Raw genomic sequence first — 20,187 nt, 5'->3', positions numbered from 1 at the left:
GGGCCTGGACCAATTCGGGAGCGGGGGCGCGGAAAGAGGCGGGGCTACGAGCTCCTCCCAGCGCTCCAGCTTCCAGGCACCCGGGATCCAGCGCCGCCGCTCATAACACCCGCGACCCCGCAGCTAAGCGCAGCTCCCGACGCAATGGACCCGGCGCTGGCAGCCCAGATGAGCGAGGCTGTGGCCGAGAAGATGCTCCAGTACCGGCGGGACACAGCAGGCTGGAAGATTTGCCGGGAAGGCGTGAGTGAGGAGCTGGGCGGGAAGGGGTCGCGGAGACGGCTTCGTGGAGTCCGGGTCCCCAGAAGCCCCCAAGCCCCTCCTCTCCCCGTTGTTTTCTGCTCCCCAATCCCCTGGACCCGATTGAGAGGGATTCCAATGGGGATTGTTTTCTTCTTTAAAAAAAAGATTGGGCCTGTTATGCTCACAATGACTTCAGGTGGTAAGTATCTGTTCCTTTCACTCAGTGACTTGCCCAAGGTCACCTGGCTGTCGAATGCTGTTTAGGACTGGATGTTTCTGTGACAGTGGTAAAAGTAAATAAATTGCATTTAAGGGGTAAGCAGGTGTTTAAAAACAAAACAAAATGAAAGAATGTGGTCGCAGCTAAGGAGGTTTTTACATGTTGTTTAAATCCAGTAAAGTCTGATCCAGCATCTGATGCATACTAAGGTTTTCCTCTGTGTTCATTACAGCATGAACCCCTTTCTTTGTCTTTGCCAGAGGGTAGCATGGGAGTAGTTTTGCTTGACCCTTCTGACTTAACAAGTAGCCCGGGGTTGCTCAAGGAAACAAAATGCCTGGTGGCTTTTAAGATAATTTTAAAAACCACCCACGGCTCTTGGAGTCAGCCAGTTAAGATCTTTTTCTTCATCACATTCTGCTGTGGGGACAGCTTTGCCCAAGACTAGTCCCAGCTTTTCCACGTATGGGTTGCACAGCCTTGGAGAGTCGTATCTCTTGAGGCCTCTTACCCCTCTTCTGTAGAACAGGGGATTAAGCCAGGTGACCAGAGCCCTTCTAGCTCTAAAATTCTGTGGTTCTGTGCCTTTTGACAGAATGGAGTTTCAGTTTCCTGGAGGCCATCTGTGGAGTTTCCAGGGAACCTGTAAGTGCATGCCTCGTTCAAAGATTACCAGAGGTGCCGCACCCTTCCTGGTATCTTTATGGGTCTGCCTCCTAAAATATTCAAATCAACCCTATAACCTGTGATCACTTGTCCTCCAGAAAAGCCTTACTGTTTTTAGTGAAATCTTTTCCAGCAAACTGTATTCTTATGAAAGCTTACTGTCCATTTCTGCAGGCCTGAAGGGAGGCGGGGCTAGTGACTTTCAGCCCCTTCTCTGCAAGTCTGTCCTAAAGAGTAGTGACAGACATGGCATGGTCCACCTTCTAGTCCTTAGATACAATCTCAAGATAACAAGTTTGATTGATGCGTTGGGGTCAAATTCCTTTTTGTGCTCCAGGTACCGAGGAGAAGGCATTGTATATGGGACACCAGAGGAGGTGTGGGACTGTGTGAAGCCGGCTGTTGGAGGCCTACGAGTGAAGTGGGATGAGAATGTGACCGGTTTTGAAATTATCCAAAGCATCACTGACGTAAGCCTTTCCAAGCATGTTATCTCTAGATAGTGTCTGGGCCCGGCTATAGTAACCCCCTCCCATTTCTTCTGGAAGGGGTCCATGATTCCTTTTGTTAAGGGGGTGTGTCCTGCAAGCACAGGCTGCCCACTGCCTGCAGCATTGGAGGCCTGCCTCAGCCCAGTTTCCCGGTGGGAAACCTCATGACTCAGAGAGGGAGAGAAGCCCCAAACAGAGTCTCTGCGGGGAGCATACCTGTTCCTTGTGTGGGGCTGCTGCACTAGGCAACACAGGACCCTCAGCCCCTGGCACTCACTTCCCTGAAGCCTGGGCCAGTAGCAGCCCCGTGTACCTGCATGACCCCAGTTACCCTCTGGTATGAGGGTCTTCACGCTTTTTGCTTACATGCTTCCAACAGATTTTTGAGAAATTATGCATCATCCTCACACATCCAGTTGATGTCTATTAATAACATTTAGTTTACAACTAAATTTTCATAAGTTGCAAAGCATGTCATTTTTGACATGTAAATCTCAGTTTTGAACAAAGCAATGACATCATTCTTTTAGATGTGTCTAAATAATATATAAATTTTTACTTAAAATACATGAACAAAGTTTTTTAAATCATCAGAAATGGTATATAGCTGTTTTCCTGGAACTCAAATTTCCATTCCACATAGCCCTCTGAATTTTATCCTAATATAATACATGTTTATTCTTGGAAGTCATCATCTTGCATCATAAATATGCATAGAAATAGAAGTTTTTTTAATCATATATTTCCTGTAATCATGAGACTAATTTTTTTCTTTTTTTTTTGAGACAGAATCTCACTCTGTCGCTAGGCTGGAGTACAGTGGCATGATCTTGGCTCACTGCAGCCTCTGCCTCCTGGGTTCAAGCGATTCTCCTGCCTCAGCCTCCTAAGTAGCTGGGACTACAGGGGCACGCCACCATGCCCAGCTAATTTTTGTATTTTTGGTAGAGACGGAGTTTCACCATATTGGCCAGGATGGTCTCGATCTCTTGACCTCATGATCCCCCCACCTCGACCCCCCAAAGTGCTGGGATTACAGGTGTAAGCCACTGCGCCTGGCCAAGACTAATTGTTTTTTAAAAAATTGGATTGAGGTACGAGTGTAATTCATTAAAATAACATGATTATATTATAAATTCTGATAAATATTAAACGTGACAAGTAAAACATTTTGCGTCTTTAGATGAGATGAATGGGAGCTCTCTTTTTTCTAATTAACTCATAAGTCCATGAAAAGATGCAAACTTTTCAATAGACAACTGCAAAGTAGAGGAGAAGCACAGGCTACTGGTGAGCTCAGGTTTACAAGAAAGTGGAGAATTGCCAAGTGGTAGCTCTTTATCATTTAGTGAAACAATGAAAATGTGGAGAAAGGGCTCTTCCTTGCAGACTGACATTTCTCAGCATGCTTTTGGCAACTCTCAAATATCCTAATTCTAAAATAGATAGATGATGGATAGATAGGTGGATGGATGGATAGGATACAGGGCCATGCCATGAGTTTGTCGCATTTATGACGTGCTGCTGCTGTCTTCAAAATTTCTTTCCGAAGTCCTCCTCATCTTAGTTTCCAGACACTGTACCTCAGGAATGATGCACTTGGAGGCAGTCATCAGGGGTGGAAGCAGTATAATTTTTTTTTCAAAATTTTCATCACTTCTGCCATTACTGTTACAAAATACCAGAATTTAGAAATGGCAAAATTGCCTAGTTTTTAACACCAAGTTTTGGAATATGCTTAAGAAAGGGAAAAACATGAAATTCTAATACCAGTGTGTACTGCCTTGATTACATATTGCCGCCCGCACTCCTAATTGTCCCTTTGCCACCCTGGAGGATTTTACACACTGGGACAATTCATGATAGGATGATTCTAGATGAATGGGCATATGCTGTGCTTTTCTTCAAGTGGGAAAGGAGACCCTGTGTGCAGGTGCAGCCTGTTCCCAGGCAGGTCATTAGGGGATGAAGGAAACGCGGAGTAGTTTCCTGGAAATGTATTCTCATTGCACACATTGCAAAGTGCTCAAGTGCCCCCATGCATCTCATGCCATTCGAAGATTAATTTCCTGAGGCCGAAAGTGTCCCTGATGAAGTTTTGCAGCAACACATGATGCCCCAAGTCTTAATACCTGAGGGGAAAGACAAAGAGACGGAGACCTTTACCAGCCCCTCTCACCTACCCCGAGACTTCTCTCCAGGACTGTTCCATCACAGGCCTGGCCTGTACTTCTCCATTGTGACCTCGAGAGAGCCTGGGCCCCACTCTCTTGCAGGATGGGATGAATGGGAGAAAGCCCAGCATCCTTGGTTTATGAAATGAGAGTGTGGACTACTGGGATATGCTGAGATTGAGTGAGGTTCAAGGTATTCCCTCCTGGGGCTGGGACTAGGGTAAACCAAAGAGTTGCCCCAGGCACAACATAGGAGGCTGAGCAAGTGCAGGGTCAGCCCTAAAAAAGAGTGGCCTCTCTTCCCTCTCCCTAGCTCTGGCCCTGTTCAAATTCTATCTCCACCATGAGCTTCGTGCTGAGTTCCTTAGTCTCTCTAAGTGTCAGTTTCCTCACCTGTAGGAGGGATTAATGATTCCTATTTCTAAAGGTAAGGGACAACTGAGAGCTTTGTCCAGCCAGGCTCTTACTAGGTGCTCAATAAATGGTACCTCTTATGGTCACATGAGACATGACCTCAGCATGGCACTGGTCTGCAGCTAGACAGCTGTGGGCAGCCTGTGTCACAGCCCTCGTCTTACAAACTGGGTGTATTTCCATGACACCCAGTTCCTGGGAAGACTCGCTCTGGATCTTACTGTTTATAGTGCCACCCTACTGTCAGTCCTAGTACCTTTCCCAGACCTTGAGGGATGGGGTGGGAGTTGGGAGAAGATGTCTGGCCAGCAGTCACAGCTACATGCTTCTTTGGTTTGGCAGACCCTGTGTGTAAGCAGAACCTCCACTCCCTCCGCTGCCATGAAGCTCATTTCTCCCAGAGATTTTGTGGACTTGGTGCTAGTCAAGAGATATGAGGATGGGACCATCAGTTCCAATGGTGAGTGATGCCCGGAGGAGCTGCCATGCCTTCCTGCGATATCGAGCTTTCTCTTCTGCACCCCACAGTTCCTTAAGGAAAGCCAAGCAACCAGAAATCACCAGAAACTCACACTCTGAGTCCCCTACCTCATCTGGTCGGGTTTGGGGGGATTCAGGGCCATGGGGGTCTGATGCAAGACAGTCCATATGCCAGTAATTCTATGTTCAAGTCACGGTTTTGCCAGTGCCCTTTTTTTTTTTTCTGCCGAAGCTCATGGTGTGTGCTGTACACATGTGGGTTAGTTGGGTGGCAAAAAACTTGTGTGCAAAATCTATGGCCGTGTCTTCTTGAGGGTTTGGATGCTGTCCACTCCCTTAATGCCCAGTGAGGAGCAGGGCTCCTGCCTCTGCACAGCCCCTGCCATTCCTCCAATTCTTCTATGTGGGAGAGTTGGATGCATCCATGCCTCTCCTGGTTGAGATTTGAGAGAGGCACCTGCCTCCTCCCATGCCCAAACCTTGTGTTCTAGAATGTTCTTTTCTCTGATATTCTTGACAAGCTTGGGAAAGCTATGTGCATGTTTATGTGTGAATGTGGATGAGTGAGTGTGTGTGAGTGCAAGTGTGTGTGTGCATGTGTGTGAGTTTGTGTACACGCATGTGAGAGTGTATTTGTATGTGTGAGTGTAAGGGGCAGTAGGGTGGGAGTAGGGGGAACTCACGCCAAGAGGCAGGAGTCCCTCACAGACTCCAGGGCTGCAGGTAGTCTGGTCTGTGTGCTCTATGGCACCCCAGTGGCAGTGACCTGACCGTCTGAAGTTGTAACTCACCGAGATTCTGCACTGTCTTCCAGCCACCCATGTGGAGCATCCGTTATGTCCCCCGAAGCCAGGTTTTGTGAGAGGATTTAACCATCCTTGTGGTTGCTTCTGTGAACCTCTTCCAGGGTAAGGATAATTTCCTGCATTGAGGTACATGGCTCAGACCTAACTGTGACTTCCCTGTGGACCTTCTGTGAAAAGGGGCACTTTGACTACGATTCAAAAGAAGAAAAATGCCTTATAGCTCTTTAGATTGTGACGATACAAAATACTTTCACGCACATCTGCGTAAGCAGAACCTCCTGAGAGTACCTGGCACGTGGGAAAGAATTGAGGGGAGGCGTTACTCTTATTTTTGATGCAGGAAATTTTCCCTGCAGCCTCCAGGTTAAGCAAATGTCATGGTCCATTTAGCAAATGAGGAAACTGAGGTTTGGGGAGGTTCAGTGATGTGTCCTGACTCAAAGGCTAGGAGGTTGGCAGGGCAGGGTCTGTGCTCCGAGTCCTCCCTGAATACCCTCCGCCAGGCAGGAGCAGCTTTGAGGATAGCAGTCCCCACCCCACATTTCACTCAGTGATCATCTCTCCTCGGCAAGGAATGTGGCGGAACTCAGGCCTAAAGGGCAGTTCTGAGACCACACTGTAAGTCAGCCTCAGAATTGACCCCGGGGACTCTCTGTTCCCATTTTGCCACAGGTCATGGCCGGGCTCTTGCCAGGAAATTTCTGTGTAATGAATTACCTGAAGGTCCCTTGTTTATCCTGGGAATCATGCATGTTGACAGCAAAAGAAACTGTGCCTTGCAGGTGTGTCCCGGTGTTCCCTGCAGTCTCCATACAGACACCCGGAGGGAAGGGGTCCGTCCTTCTACCACATTGTCCCAGGAGGTGGGTCTTGGTGTCATGGGATTATACCAAGCCCAGACCTAGCACCTTTATGTTACCCTCTTTGCTAAGCTGGCTTTTCAGACATCATGTGAAGACTTTTCTTAGATGTAACAAAATTTTGAGTTTGAAAATAGCACAGCTGTGCTCTACCACACACAGACATACACACCTGCACTCAGTTTCAGTTCTCCCAATATATAGGTGCCCTGGATCCCCTGGCCTGGGCTCATTTCCTTGTCCTCTCCCACCTGGTAGTCAGATGCTAAGACTCACCTTTCAGTGGTGCCGGGTCTGACAGAGAGGAATTTTCAGAATAAGAGGCAGAGTCCTTTCTTCTGAGGGGCTGAATCCCATTGCTGTCTTCTTTTTGGTGGAATGCACAATATAATGGGTAGCGTCACGCCCTCATGCCAGGTAGCAAAGGTATCACATGGATTTTTTTTTTTTTTTTTTTTTTTGAGACGGAGTTTGGCTGTCACCCAGGCCGGAGTGCAGTGGTGCAATCTTGGCTCACTGCAACCTCTGCCTCCCAGGCTCAAGCGATTCTCCTGACTCAGCCTCCCGAGTAGCTGGGATTACAGGTGCCTGCCACCATGCCTGGCTAATTTTTGTATTTTTAGTAGAGCCGGGGTTTCACCATGTTGTCCAGGCTGGTCTTGAACTCCTGACCTCAAATGATCCCCCTGTCTTGGCCTCCCAAAGTGCTGTGATTACAGGCATGAGTCACCACGCCTGGCCCGATTGCATGGATTTTGCTGAGAGGGTGGTTGGGGTCCCACAAAACCCTGCCCATATGAAGGTTTTAACTCAAGGGTTGACTCTTCCAACTCCTCTCCACTTGATTAAAAACATCACGTGTTCTCTGTAAAGCTTTCTTCCAGAGCCTACTGTGTGCAGTTATTCTCATGAGGCTGTGGATCTGAAATCTGTGACAATGATTATTCTCTTATTATTCTGTGAAGATAGGCCTATTCTGGACACTAGATTCAGCAGACAATAATAACAGCAGCAGCAGCAGCAAACATTTATACAGCATTACTGTGTGTCAGCCACTATTGTAAGCACTTCATATAAATTAACTGTTTTTATAACAACCCTAAGCCACTGTTGTGATCCTCATTTTTAAAATAAGAATGGTGGGTGCACAGAGAGGTTTAGTTACTTACCCAAGGTCACACAGCCAGCAAGTAAGAGAGCCACAGTCTCATTCTGGCCATCTGGCTCCAGAATCTGGGCTCTTAACCCAGATATTGATGTCTCAAAACAGCTAGAGTGTCTGCCCTCTTAGAACTTAGATTCCAATGAAGGCAGGAGGAGACAGACAAAACACAAATGTAAGTAGTTCTATCTCGTGGATGCGCTAGTAAGTATCAGACGTTAAGTGCCTCGGGGAAAACTAAACCCAGATAAAGGTGCCAGGGAAAAGTGTGAGTGGGTTATCTAGGGGGTTTCCCTAATAAGACATTTGAGCAAGGCACAAATGCAGGGAGTCTTGGGCATGTTGGTGGAGTGAGCATTCTGGCAGGGGGATGAGCAGATGCAAAGTCCCAGAAGTGGGAGCAGGAGCCGGAGCAAGAGCGGGGCCTTTGAGGAACAGCACAGAGGGAAGTGTTGTGTTAGCAAGAGGAGAGGCTAGGACATTCGGCCCATGAGGTAGCAGGGGCCGTAGCCTGTTGGGGACTTTCCTCAGAATAAAATGGGAAGCCACTGGGGAGGCCTGAGCAGGACATGCTCTGACTTTGGTCTTAACTGCTATGATGCCCTGCTTCCCCAAAGAGGGTGAACTCCAGGGGACAGGGACTTCCTTCCATCTCAAAGCCTTAGCATCATCTGCACTCCACCCTCTCCCTCACCCACCAGCCCCTGCCCATCCCGCCTTTGCTAGGGCCTTCTCTCTCCTCTTGCTCTCTTGAGCAAGAGGCTGTGAGCAAGAGGGCAAGAGGACTCATCGGGGGTGAGGTGGTGTTGAGGCCAGAGGTGGTGGTGGTTGAGCTCCAAGTGGCACGGGGGGCGGGGGAAAGGTGTTCTTAAGGTGGAGGAGCCTGTATCTGTGGTCGAGGCAGCATTACAGTATCATTTCTGGAGCACTTGCACTGTGCACAGGAAGGATGCTAAGTGTGCATCACACCTACTCTCATTAAATCCTTCTAGCAACCGTAGTGGATGCCTTCATCCCAGCCTTTTCTGAGGGGAGACTGGGTGACCTACAATTCCTCTGTGCCCCCTTTTGCCCTTTCTGTTGTTGTCACGTAATGGTGTACATGCAAGAGCTACCACTCACCAAGGCCACTGTGACGAAGAGAGTTTGTCCCATCCCACATGGCCTCTCACACATTCCGCCCACCACAAAGCCCATTCCTCACCCAGAGGGAAACATTATCACGGAGTCTCATTTCTTACTCACCTGTTCATGTTTCCAAAGAGGATGCTGCGGAGAGGTGATGCGGGCCAGAGGAAGCCCATTGGGAGGAGGAGCAGGGAGGAGAGAGAAGGCCCTAGCAGAGGCGGGATGGGCAGGGGTTGGTGGGTGAGGGAAAGGTGGAGTGCGGATGATGCTAGGACTTTGAGATGGAAGGAAGTCTCTGTCCCCTGGAGTTCACCCTCTTTGGGGAAGCAGGGCACAAGCAGAGGAGAAAAGCCACAGCCCAGAGGAGCACATGCTCTCCCACCTTGTGGATCTGCTGGCCCCATCCTGTTCCATGCCCCAGTTGTCCTTCTGTATGACTTGAAGAGTGAGATTCTTTTTTTTTTTTTTTTTTCTTTTTTGAGGTGGGGTTTTGCTCTTGTCACTCAGGCTGGAGTGCAATGGTGTAATCTCGGCTCACTGCAACCTCCGCCTCCCAGGTTCAAGCGATTCTCCTGCCTCAGCCTCCTGAGTAGCTGGGATTATAGGCACCTGCCACTATGCCTGGCTAACTTTTGTATGTTTAGTAGAGATGGGGTTTCCCCATGTTGTCCAGATTGGTCTCGAACTCCTGACCTCAGGTGATCCACCTGCCTCGACCTCCCAAAGGTGCTGGGATTACAGGCATGAGCCACCGTGCTTGGCCCTGGGGAGTGGGATTCTAAAAGGTCTCCAGTTCCAAACCTGTAGCCTGCATGATGTCAGGAAACATCTGATGGGCAGGCATAGTGCTACCTGGGGTTCCTGGTGAGGCTGAGTGGACAGTTGCATTCAAGTAAAATGCCAAATGCACACCACAAAGCCTATACCACCTTTGTTGTCCTGGCCGTTGAGAAGTTTGTCACAGTGAAGATCGCTTCCTGTCCCTACCAAGTTGTGTTCCATCTCCACATCGTGTGCCCCTTTGATTCTGGACTTCCAGTCAGCATCTGTGCCACCTGCCGTCCTCTGAGCTTCTGCCACCCCTTGGCCAAAATCCCTTCATAGGTGCTCAAATTATTCGCCAGTTCTCTAAATAGCAGTTCTCAAAATTTTGGCATAAGGCATGATTATACCCTTACATATATTTGAGGGCTTCATAGGGCCTTTGTTCTTGGGGGTTATAGCTATCAGTATTTGATGTATTTGAAATTGTAACTGGTAAATTTGAGAAATGTTAAAAATATTTTAACATAAAAATGCACTGCATGTTAACATAGATAACATTTTTATTTTAAAAAACTATTTTTTAAAACAAAAAATACTGTGAAAAGAGTGGCATTGTTTTTATATTTTTGCCCATCTCTTTCATGCCAGGCTTAACAGAAACTCATACCTGCTTGTGCGTGTAGTCTGTTGCAATATCACATATCATGTAACCTCCAGAAAACCCCACTGTATGCATGTGAGAGAAGGCGAATCACATGTTCGTGTTGTTATAAAAATAGTGTTAACTTTGTAGACCCCTTGAAAGGGTCCCAGGAGCCCCCAGGAGGTTGCAGACCCTAAATAGTGAAGGGCAGCATCTCTTCGTTACTCTCAGGGCCTGGCACAAAGTGAGTTCTCTGAAAGCATTTGCTGAGTGAATCGGGCAGCAGGGTACTGGGTTTTTGGGCTGGGAGTAGGGACTTCTTCCTCCCTGGAGGCCGGGAGAGGCTGTGGAATGCATCCCCGACAGGATGGGTTTCCATCCTGAAAATCAGCAGGTCCAGAGAGGACTCCTGGGTGGAGGGCACAGCAAGGGATGAGACACGATCACTGTATCATGGCCATTTCCACTGGGCTGGGCTCTGCTCACCTGCCTGGCGCTCGTCCCCAGCACCTCTGCTGCAGATCATAACACAGGTCTGCTGTTGCCTTCACAGGGAACCCACCAAGACCAAGCTGGTCACATTCTTCCATACCGACCTCAGCGGTTACCTCCCACAGAACGTGGTGGACTCCTTCTTCCCCCGCAGCATGACCCGGTTTTATGCCAACCTTCAGAAAGCAGTGAAGCAATTCCATGAGTAATGCTGTCGTTACTTCTTGGCAAAGAACTCCCGTGACTCATCGAGGAGCTCCAGCTGTTGGGACACCAAGGAGCCTGGGAGCACGCAGAGGCCTGGGTTCACTCTTTGGAACAAGCTGATGGACTGCGCATCTCTGAGAATGCCAACCAGAGGCGGCAGCCCACCCTTCCTGCCTCCTGCCCCACTCAGGGTTGGCGTGTGATGAGCCATTCATGTGCTCCAAACTCCATCTGCCTGTTACCCAAACACGCCTCTCCTGGCAGGGTAGACCCAGGCCTCTAACCATCTGACAGAGACTCGGCCTGGACACCATGCGATGCACTCTGGCACCAAGCCTTTATGTGCCCATCACTCTCAGAGACCACGTTTCCCTGACTGTCATAGAGAATCATCATCGCCACTGAAAACCAGGCCCTGTTGCCTTTTAAGCATGTACCGCTCCCTCAGTCCTGTGCTGCAGACCCCCAAATATATTTTTCTGATATAGACCTTGTATATGGCTTTAATGCCGCAAAATATTTATTTTTCCTTAAAAAAGGTGTCAACTTGGAAATAATGGTTTAAAAACAGGATAAGCATTAAGGAAAAACACTTTCAATGTGTCTTCCATTTGATGAATTTGTTTTTCTCTCTTTATCCCCGCAAGGTGGAGTTTCATGTCCTCGGTGAAACCAGACAGTGTGAATCTGTTCCAGCCCAAACCTGCAGCATTAGGGATGAGTTCTTGGAAGTGATTCTGAGCTGAGCACGCACTCATGTCTGCATGGGGAACTCTGGGGAGAAGAGCCTTCCTTTTCTTTCCCTTGTGCATTTGCCTTTCCTTGTCGTCTTACTGAGGCGGAGGCAGGAGGTCTCTGTCTTCCAGGCCCTGGCCAGGCCATCCTGCCATCAGGAAAGATGGAAGAGTAGGCCTCCGTCTAGCAGCCCTGGCTGGAAATCCCCCCTCTAGATCCTGCTGCAAGACTGTACAAACTCACAGGGGCCATGTCCACCCAGGCACATCATCAGAACCAGGGAGCACAGCCTTGCCACCTGGAAGGGGCCTCAGCAGCCGTGCAACTTTCTTTCCCTATCTCCAATCCAGAGAGGGATCCTCTAACATTCTCTAGCAACCTCATCTGCACCCCCACCACCTTCCTTGTAAGAAAGACCACGTGTGACTAAAATCCCTTCACGCTGCATTTACCCAGGTTACTATTGCACGCGCAGGATGTTTTCACAGTGTTCTCAGCCTTTGCTCCTCCAAACAGAAAACGTTTCCCCTGTGTTACTGTTACTTCCCTATTTTTGAGTCCTGGGGTGACTGTCTCTTAAATGTGCCAAGATGTGAGCAAGCTTTAAAACATGACAGCTCAGTGTTAAGGGGACAGAAAGCTTCCTCTTTCTCTGTTCTATTGCAACTACAAATTCCACAGTCATGCCTAAGATCCTTTAGCTAACACCCTTTTCAAGAAATCATCAGACTCTTGGATTGACTTAGAATTCATTCATTCATTAAGTGCTTACCAAGTCCCCACTCTGTGGCAAGCACTGTTCTATATCAACTTCTCATGAGTTCAGCCAATTCTAGGTGCACCAGCCAAGGAAACTTCATGCCTGCCCTCTCTGAGCTCCATACTCTGAGGTGGTGGTCTTATCAAGATGGGATCGCCTTGTACATCCCTGTGTAGCCAAGTGGAAGGCCAGCCAACCAAGAATGCATCTCACTGGGCCTATGGGACATACTGTGCCTGCACTGCTCCTCCACGTGACTGCATCAGGTTAAACTGGTCAGAGCCCTGGATGAGGAGCTGGAAAACATGCATCCAGTCCAAGCTCTGCCACTTGGGCCAAGTGTGCTCTTGAACAGTCACTTAATATATCTGCTTTGATTTGTCTTTGAAAGAAAATATGGAGGCAGGAATACCAGTGTCAGTGTAGCCTGCTTCTTGAGTGTTGGCGCAAGTGAGATAATGTATGAATCAGTAAAATGCTGGGCAAAGCAAAGAAGTAGGGCTGCCTGGGAGTGGATTCCTTTTTATGGTGAGTTAAGACGACTTCACAATTGTTAGCTGTGATGCCTGCAGTGTTTGAGGATGGCATTGCCTTCATCCTGTGTCAGTTCTGAAGAAGTTGGCAGAGCAAAGCTAAGCCTCAAGTGTAAATCCCAGCATCATGGAACGCAAATGGATGTGCTTTTGTTTTAGGATCTTCTTGCTGATTCCTACCCAGAGGACTTCCCCAGCCTAGAGACCAGAAACCTGGGCAAGAGTTATATCTTCAATGGCCCTAGGAGTTGTTGTGTCTCCTTGGGGAGGACAGAACCTTCTAAAACAGGCCAGAGACAGGAGGTACTTGGAGGGCCATGGGCTCACCTGCATCTATGCCCAGATAACCTCTGTCCCAATCACTTGCTTTGCCTGGTCTCTCAAGGAGTCTCTTGGTACCCCAGGCCCACGGCCAGCTCCATGCTCATCCCTGTCTCCACCTTCCAGTCTTGATGAAAACCGACCTTCTCTTTCATCCCTTGGCTGCTTGATAAGACTTAAAACAATTCCCTGATTTTAGGGAAGGCCACTGCGTGCACAGATGGTGAGTTTGTGCAGGCAAGGAATGTGCCCTCCACGTCACGTGGCCTCCTTGCCCAGCCTGGGTCATGGGAAGGGAGTGTTGAATTGAACCACGTCTTTCGTTGGTAGATTATGTTCATCTTCAATGTTTCTATTAAGTCTAAAAAGTGGATACAAATGGTGCCTCCAAGTTCTTGTCTAATTGCTTGTCTACTGCTTGACAAAATCCAGAATGGAATGGGCCAAACAAGTTAACCAGCAGGACAGAAACTGCTCTAAGCCCATTATTCCTTGAGATGAATAGAACAGTGAGCTGAACGCCTGCTCTAATGAAGCCACTAAAGGGGTTTACAGGAAGGTTAGGAGCCCAGCTGGGTTTTGAGTCCACTGCTGGGAAACAGATTCTTCACTTCCTGTGGACCCTGGAGAAGCCATCAGATTACATTAACATGGCTCCACTGATGATGGCCTGAGAATTACTACTGTTTGTGTTTCATCTGTGTCCTTGCCAGGTCTTCCCCCACATCCTTACTTCACAGGATCAGGGGCTGAGAGGAGACCAATACTCTGGCCCCGGCCTGGTCAAGGGATGCTGGTTGTTGCTGATGCAAAGTCACATTGCCTGGTCCTGAGCTTGGCAATCAGGCATCCAGAGATGGCCAAACCAAATATCCCTTTGGCCAGGCACTCAGGCATTCCCTATAATGTTGTGCACTTAAAGCATCTTGGGCTGATAGTCTCCACCGAATCACAGAAGAAAGAACTCAATCTGCCGCATCACTCACCAGCTGGATAAGCCATTTACTGTACACAGTGTTTGCCCTCTTATCAATACATTGGCACAGAACCATACACCGTAGAAGCTGCTGTGATCACTAAAGGCAATGCCCGTTTAGCCCTGAGCTCAGTGCTTGGCATGTGGTAGGTAAGTAGTAGCAATTTTATTTGATACCCTCATATACACGCTGGTTCCTTCTATCGGCACACCTGTCCACGCTTTGAGCTTGGTGCTTCACCTGTACTCCTCTGTTTACTGGCTCCACCACCCTTCCCTAGGATTACTTCTCCAATCCAACCAAAAACAATTTTGCAAATGTTTCATGTGACAAACTGTATTTTTCATAAATGACCCCAGCAATATTTCCTCTCCCCTTAAACCCAGGCAGGTTTGTGTCAGCTCTAACTGATGGAGTATGGTGGAGGTGATGCCATGCAACTTCCAAGGCAAAGGTATAAACAAGATGCAGCTTCTACATGGCTCTTGCGATCCTGGGATGCTCATCCTGGGAATCCAGACACCATGTTGTGAGGAGGCCCAGGCCACAAGGAGAGGCCACCTATAAGCATTCAGGCCAGCAGCCCCAGGTGAGTTCCCAGCCAACATCAACGGCCAGATGTATGAGTGAATGATCTCACGTGGTCCCAGCCTTTGCATGACTTTGCATGACGCCAGCTGATGCCAAGTGGAACAGAGATGAGCTGCCCATTCCAATCTCTGCCCACATTGCAGATTCATGAGAAAAATAAATGTCACTGTTTGGGGGTGAATCATGACACAGTTACAGTACTTGAAACATTTTGCGAAGCCAGGCATGAATGTCATATGAAATTGTAATAAATCCATTTTATTTGTGGCACCACAATATTATCATTAAGCTCTCTTTTTACACAGTCTGCAATTTGTATCAGCTGCCCCAGTGTGACTCTGCCCTTACTTTAGGAACAACCTTTTGCTGGGTGGTGTCCTAGAAGGTCTGGGCCTGGGCAGCAGCCACTGGGAAGCCCACCTGTGCTTTCCCCCATCTGGGTGGGGCGGCAGCAGAGACCCTGAGAATCAGCGGTTATGGGAGCTGTGTGTTAGCTGTGTGTTATTGGCTTTGGCTTCAGCATGTCCTGCCTAGGAGTCTCCAGCAGCTGTGGTTTCCTTGGACTGGAGGCTTTTTCTCCTGATGACAATCGTGACAGGTCCATCAGGCAGTGCCTTGATGATGTTCCAGGCTTCAAACCGTGTGAGGCCCTGCATGGCAGTGCCAGCCAGCTGCAAGATTTCATCTCCAGGCTGGACTGTCTCACTTTGTTCTGAGGCTGCTCCTGAAATGAGGGAGAAGACAATGGGTTCCACAGATGATGGGGAACAAGGAAAGTTGCCTCCTCTCCTTGATCTCCAAAGAGCCAGGATAGCTTGGTAGAGAACAGGGCACCATCCCTTGGGAGCTTGCTTGTTGGCAGTTCTAAAATGAGGCATCTCTTAAGATGGTGACTCAGAGGTTAGGGCACCAGGCTCCAGCTCTCCATGGCCTTTGGAAAGGGATAGCCCATGCTGTCCCCAGGGGAGGGAAATATCAGGCAGCTCCACGCCTTAGCCTGCCTGGAGCACCGTCCATAGTTCATAGAGGACTCTGGGGAACTGAGTCCTGCCCAGACCCTGCTTTGGACACTGACCCAATATCCTACTCCCTTCACATTTGTTCTCCGCATGTGGTGAGGACATCAGCATTGGGTGGTATGGGAAGAGAGCTAGTGAGATTTTTGTGCAACAATATTTACAGGGATCTTGCCTCTGGCACGAAGTCCTCTGTGTCCACATAAAAAAGGAAACAACCATATATGGCCCCCACTATTTCAAAGCTGCATGTGAAAACAATGCTATTTTACTGTTTATATTAAAAGAAAATTTCCCATCCATTTGACACAGTGATCTTCACAAATCCTGAATAAGAGTAGAAGATAATACTAATGATAGTAATGAAAATATAGCTAAAGTGTATTGGGCAATTATTTTAACAGGCGTTGTGCTAATGTTTTGCATTTATGACAGTAATCCTATGAGGGATGTATTATTTGTGTTTCCTTTTAACAGCTAAGGAAACCAAGAACTCAAGTAACTGGCCCAGAGCTTCACAGCTGCTAGTGGTGGGCCCTGGGCTGGAACCCAGACTTTCTGGCTCCAGAATCTGCATCTCTCCTTCCACCATCACCCTGCAGCTGGCAGTCTCATCCTAAACATTTAAGCAAATGGGTCCATGGTGGTGAAGTGACTTGTCTAAGATCATGCTACCAAGGTCATGTGGCAGAACTAACACTGGAATCTAGTCCTCTTGACATTGAACCCAATGCTCCTTCCAAATTGACCTTCAAAAATTAGAAATATCTTTCCCAGAATTGGGGTTAACATGGATTCTGGGGGGAATGCCATGTAAGCCTCACTCTACCTTCTGGGTTTCTGCAGCCACAGCAGAACTTCCTCTAACGAAACCAGTAGGCAGCAGGAGCTCATAGTGGGTGAGGGACAGAGCTAAGAGTCCCTTTGGGTCTCAGTCCTAAGAGCCCTCAGACACACATCTGTACCTCTTTACCCCCTTTTATGGATGAAGAGCCTCAGGCCCAGAAGGGAAGGGTGACTCAGCACATTACAGGCAGAGCTGGGACTAGAACCTGGCCCACCTGCCTCCCTGTCCAGTACTCCTCTCTCTACAACCCCTTGCTCTGTGGCTTGGAGACCTCCAATTTGAGGAACACCAAAGAATCAGGGATGGTTTTACATGGTAGCCACAGTCATTCATGATTTTCACAGGGAAATCCAAGTGACCCCCATATCAGACTGGTTTGTACTCCAATCCCTGATGAACAAAATATCAACATTTTAAATAAAGGCAGGAGCTGACGTGTCCAGGACTAGGGTAAGGCAAATGAGGCCAAGTGTGCAGTACAAAGTCAGACTCTGTCTTGATTTAAACTTTGATATTTTGTCCAACATGTTTTTTTAAAATTAATTTTAAAAAACACGCTGCATTAAAATAGTATCGATGTGAGTTACTGAGTATTTTGGCACCCCTTTAAAATTCTGCCCCACAGGCCAGTGCCTCACTGCCCCACTCTAGAGTCCTGGCCCTGCCAACCCAAACCAAGCCCAGGACTTAGGTATTTTTGAAGACCCATCAAAACAGAGGGGGGTTGAGGGGATGTCTGAGCAAAGGAGAAAAAGTAGAAAAAGCAGAATTGAGCCCTAAAAAGACCAGCATGCCTATGAAGAGGACATGGAGTTGTGGGAAACAACATAGCCCAGAAAGTGCCCAGAAGCCTTTTGGGGGCTTGGCCACATGCCCACAACTGGAGAGCACGCAAAGAACCAGACACACTCCACACCTTTGAAAATCCTGTTAATGGTGAGAGGCTTGTCTCCGTGTAGGGAGCCCTTCCCTCCTTCCAGGCTGAAGCCCAGCCCTGCAGACATCTTCTCCAGTGTCACCGTGCAGACTGTGGCCTCTGCTGCTGAGAAAAACACAAGGTCTCTGTTAGGGATCCTCTCCTCTCCCAGGCCACAGATGCCCTGGGCTTCAAGTGAGCCCAGGGTGATACAGCCCCCGTGTTTGCACACAGGCACATGTAAACACGTCTCAGGCAGTATACTAGGCAGCCACACATTCTTGGGGTCCCAAATTACTGAGTAGCCCCATCAGGTCTGGCCTCAAATGGCCAAAGAGGATGTGGCCCATGTGGCTTCCACTGAGTTGGGAGAACTTACTAGATTCTACAGAAACATCACTGGCCGCAGAGGCTGAGGCTGCAGAGTCAGTGGAGGAGTTGAGGTCGGGCATGGCCTCTGGAGTCAGCTTCCTTGTGACAATCACAGCTTGCCTGGGCTCTCGAGCTTGGCGGAGGATGGCCAAGGCATCATTGTGCGTGGTCCCCTTGAGAGACTTGCCGTTGATGGAAAGAACCTCATTGCCCTTCTGAATAGTCCCTTCCTGGGAGGCCAGCCCATTTGGAAACACTCTGTGAACCTGAGCAAACCAAAGGAAGTCAGGACCAGAAATCACACAAGTCCAGTCCACATACTTGCTGGAGGAGGATTGAACCGGTTAGTCAATGCTAGAGGATTTTTAGGCCAACAAAGATTAAAGATAATTGTGTCCTAGATTGGAGCTGCTGGCACAGAGGGCAGTATTCCCTCCTTCTCCATCCAGAGCAGAGATCACCAGCAGTAATGACCAGGTAAGCCCTCAGAATCCATCCCAACACAACGTCCTATAGTGTACCACCACAGTTCTAGTTGGGATTCCATATAAAATCTTTTGCTTCACCTGCCCTAGGTCAGAAGTCCCCAGAGTAGTTTTCTCAAGGCACTGATTCTATGGCATATTAACGGGTATTGTGTAAGAAAAAGGCTTTTCCTATTATTTTTTAAAAAATAGAGACAGGGTCTCCCAGTGTTGCCCAGGATGGTCTCAAACTCCTGGGCTCAAGCAGTCCTCTCACCTTGGCCCCGCACAGTGTTGGAATTACAGGTATGAGCCACCACACCCGGCCAAGAAAAATTTTTTAAAATCAAAGAAACTTGAGGAATACTGGGTGAAACAAAAGCTCTGACATTGTCTACTTTTAAAAAGCAAAAGGCATTAGAGGGTCTACAATGCAAATTTGCATGGCAGCAGATTTCTAAGCAAAAGGCATTTAGAGGGTCTACGATGCAAATCTGCATGGCAGATTTCTAAGTATTGGCAGGGTATTATGGGGATTCCCAAAGTGTTTCAACAAAGAATTCTTTTCTCATAGAGAAATTCTCGGTCTCATTTGGCAGAATGCATTTTGAGAAACACTCTCCTAGGCAGTCTAGACATTTTTATAGCTCCTCCCCTAGAAATTCTGACTCTTTACCTCCAATCACCTCTTGGTCCCCTTTCTGCAAGATATGTGGGATAAACAAACACACAAAAATATCTCATGTCTCTGCCTCAGCCTCTTTAATGAGGTCCGTTATAATTAAGAGGACTGAGTGATAGCATGCATGGAAACCACTAAAATGTGGTACCTGTAGTTTTGCTTTTGTGATAGGAGCAAAGCTCTTTGCTTCTCTAAATTGTTTTGGTGTTAGAAAAATTCTGTTACGGTTAGAATCCCCAGGCTGTAACATCCAAGCATGAAGCAGAACCTCTCCTCTGAGCCTCAGGTTCCTCAATGCTAGAGGATTTTTAGGCCAACGAAGATTAAAGTTAATTAAAGGAGGAACCTCAGGTTCCTCCTCTATAAAAGAAGCATAAATGCCACCAATTTATCAATCCAAAGTGTGGGTAGGATGAATTTAGACAACAGGTCAGTGAGTGCTCAGCATGGCCGTGGATGGTGCTCTACGTTAGTTCCCTTTTAATCATCTGGAAAGGAAGAGAAATGCTCAAACACAGAAGGAGAAAGAAGCTTTTGTGCATGTGCTCAGCCAACATGTGCGCCTTCCTCCTAGTTTCCTGTTGTCTGCAGTGTCTCAAGGGTGACTGGCCAGATGACGTGGACAGAAGTTGCTACTCATGGACAGAGAAAAATACCCAAAGTGCCATTCCCACAGGCAAGCTCTCTTTCCTCCTCTTCAAGTAGAAAGTAAACTACACGGTCAGGAATCTTTTTGTAATACTCAGCTGCACTCAGTGAGAGAAATAGAGACTTACCAGTTTTAAGTGTTTTTTATGTGATAGAGAACTTATCAAGAAATCAAGGAAGTCACCACTGACATGATTGACTCTGAAGTGACACGCAGGAACATGCCAGATTGCCACTGCAAGGGGGTGTGGTATGTTGAATGCTGGCTGATGCTGTGAACTGGAGGATTTGTTTTCAGTTGGGCATGGAAATTCAAATGAGCCCAGCACAGCCTACACAAAGGATACCCTGAGACAACACAGCCCTGGGATGATAGCAATGCACTCGGCTTTAGAGAGAGAGCAGCCACAGCATGGCTCCACAAAACTGGCAGAACCAGAAACCATCTGGGTCAGGTACAGGTGACCTGAAGGCAGCAGCCAATGCTGATCAGATTGGATGAGCCAGAATAATGGGACCCACAGGAAAAGATGCCCATGGCCAGGCCTGCTACCCTCTCCACGCAGCCCCAGGC

The 20,187-nt window shown here is 48.1% G+C and overlaps 2 protein-coding genes across 13 annotated transcripts in view; one reads left to right on the top strand and one right to left on the bottom strand.

The window, feature by feature from the left end:
- The first annotated feature begins 54 nt into the window (after positions 1-54).
- STARD5 (StAR related lipid transfer domain containing 5) lies at positions 55-11,245 on the top strand. 2 transcript variants are annotated; one of them, XM_523136.7, is made up of 6 exons: positions 55-243; positions 1,059-1,108; positions 1,467-1,599; positions 4,551-4,668; positions 5,503-5,596; positions 10,606-11,245. In XM_523136.7, exons 1-6 carry the CDS (start codon positions 145-147, stop codon positions 10,751-10,753), a joined length of 642 nt encoding a protein of 213 aa, XP_523136.2. In that variant the 5' UTR covers positions 55-144; the 3' UTR covers positions 10,754-11,245. The 2 variants fall into 2 exon arrangements, with proteins under 2 accessions (XP_523136.2, XP_016782773.1); XM_016927284.3 differs by lacking the exon at positions 10,606-11,245 and adding an exon at positions 6,277-8,145 and having other exon boundaries at positions 72-243.
- A 2,886-nt stretch (positions 11,246-14,131) lies between these two features.
- Positions 14,132-20,187, bottom strand: part of IL16 (interleukin 16) — a 147,112-nt gene continuing 141,056 nt past the window's right edge. For 7 of the 11 annotated variants that reach the window (XM_063793970.1, XM_009429575.5, XM_009429576.5 and 4 more), the window contains 3 exons: positions 17,827-18,085; positions 17,448-17,573; positions 14,901-15,392 (listed from right to left, as the gene is read on the bottom strand). In XM_063793970.1, the coding sequence (XP_063650040.1) occupies positions 15,199-15,392; positions 17,448-17,573; positions 17,827-18,085 (579 nt within the window). In that variant the 3' untranslated portion in view covers positions 14,901-15,198. 11 annotated transcript variants of the gene reach the window in all.

Source organism: Pan troglodytes, chromosome 16 (assembly GCF_028858775.2).
Source record: "Pan troglodytes isolate AG18354 chromosome 16, NHGRI_mPanTro3-v2.0_pri, whole genome shotgun sequence".
Taxonomy (NCBI): Eukaryota; Metazoa; Chordata; class Mammalia; order Primates; family Hominidae; genus Pan; species Pan troglodytes.
Note: the sequence above shows the minus strand (reverse complement) of the source record. Positions and strands in the feature narration are given on the sequence as shown.

Coding starts and splice junctions, on each gene's coding strand:
- STARD5 (XM_016927284.3), top strand. CDS start 145: ATGGACCCGGCGCTGGCAGCCCAGATGAGCGAGGCTGTGGCCGAGAAG. Junction 1,600..4,550: donor TTATCCAAAGCATCACTGAC/GTAAGCCTTTCC, acceptor TTGGTTTGGCAG/ACCCTGTGTGTAAGCAGAAC. Junction 4,669..5,502: donor TGGGACCATCAGTTCCAATG/GTGAGTGATGCC, acceptor ACTGTCTTCCAG/CCACCCATGTGGAGCATCCG.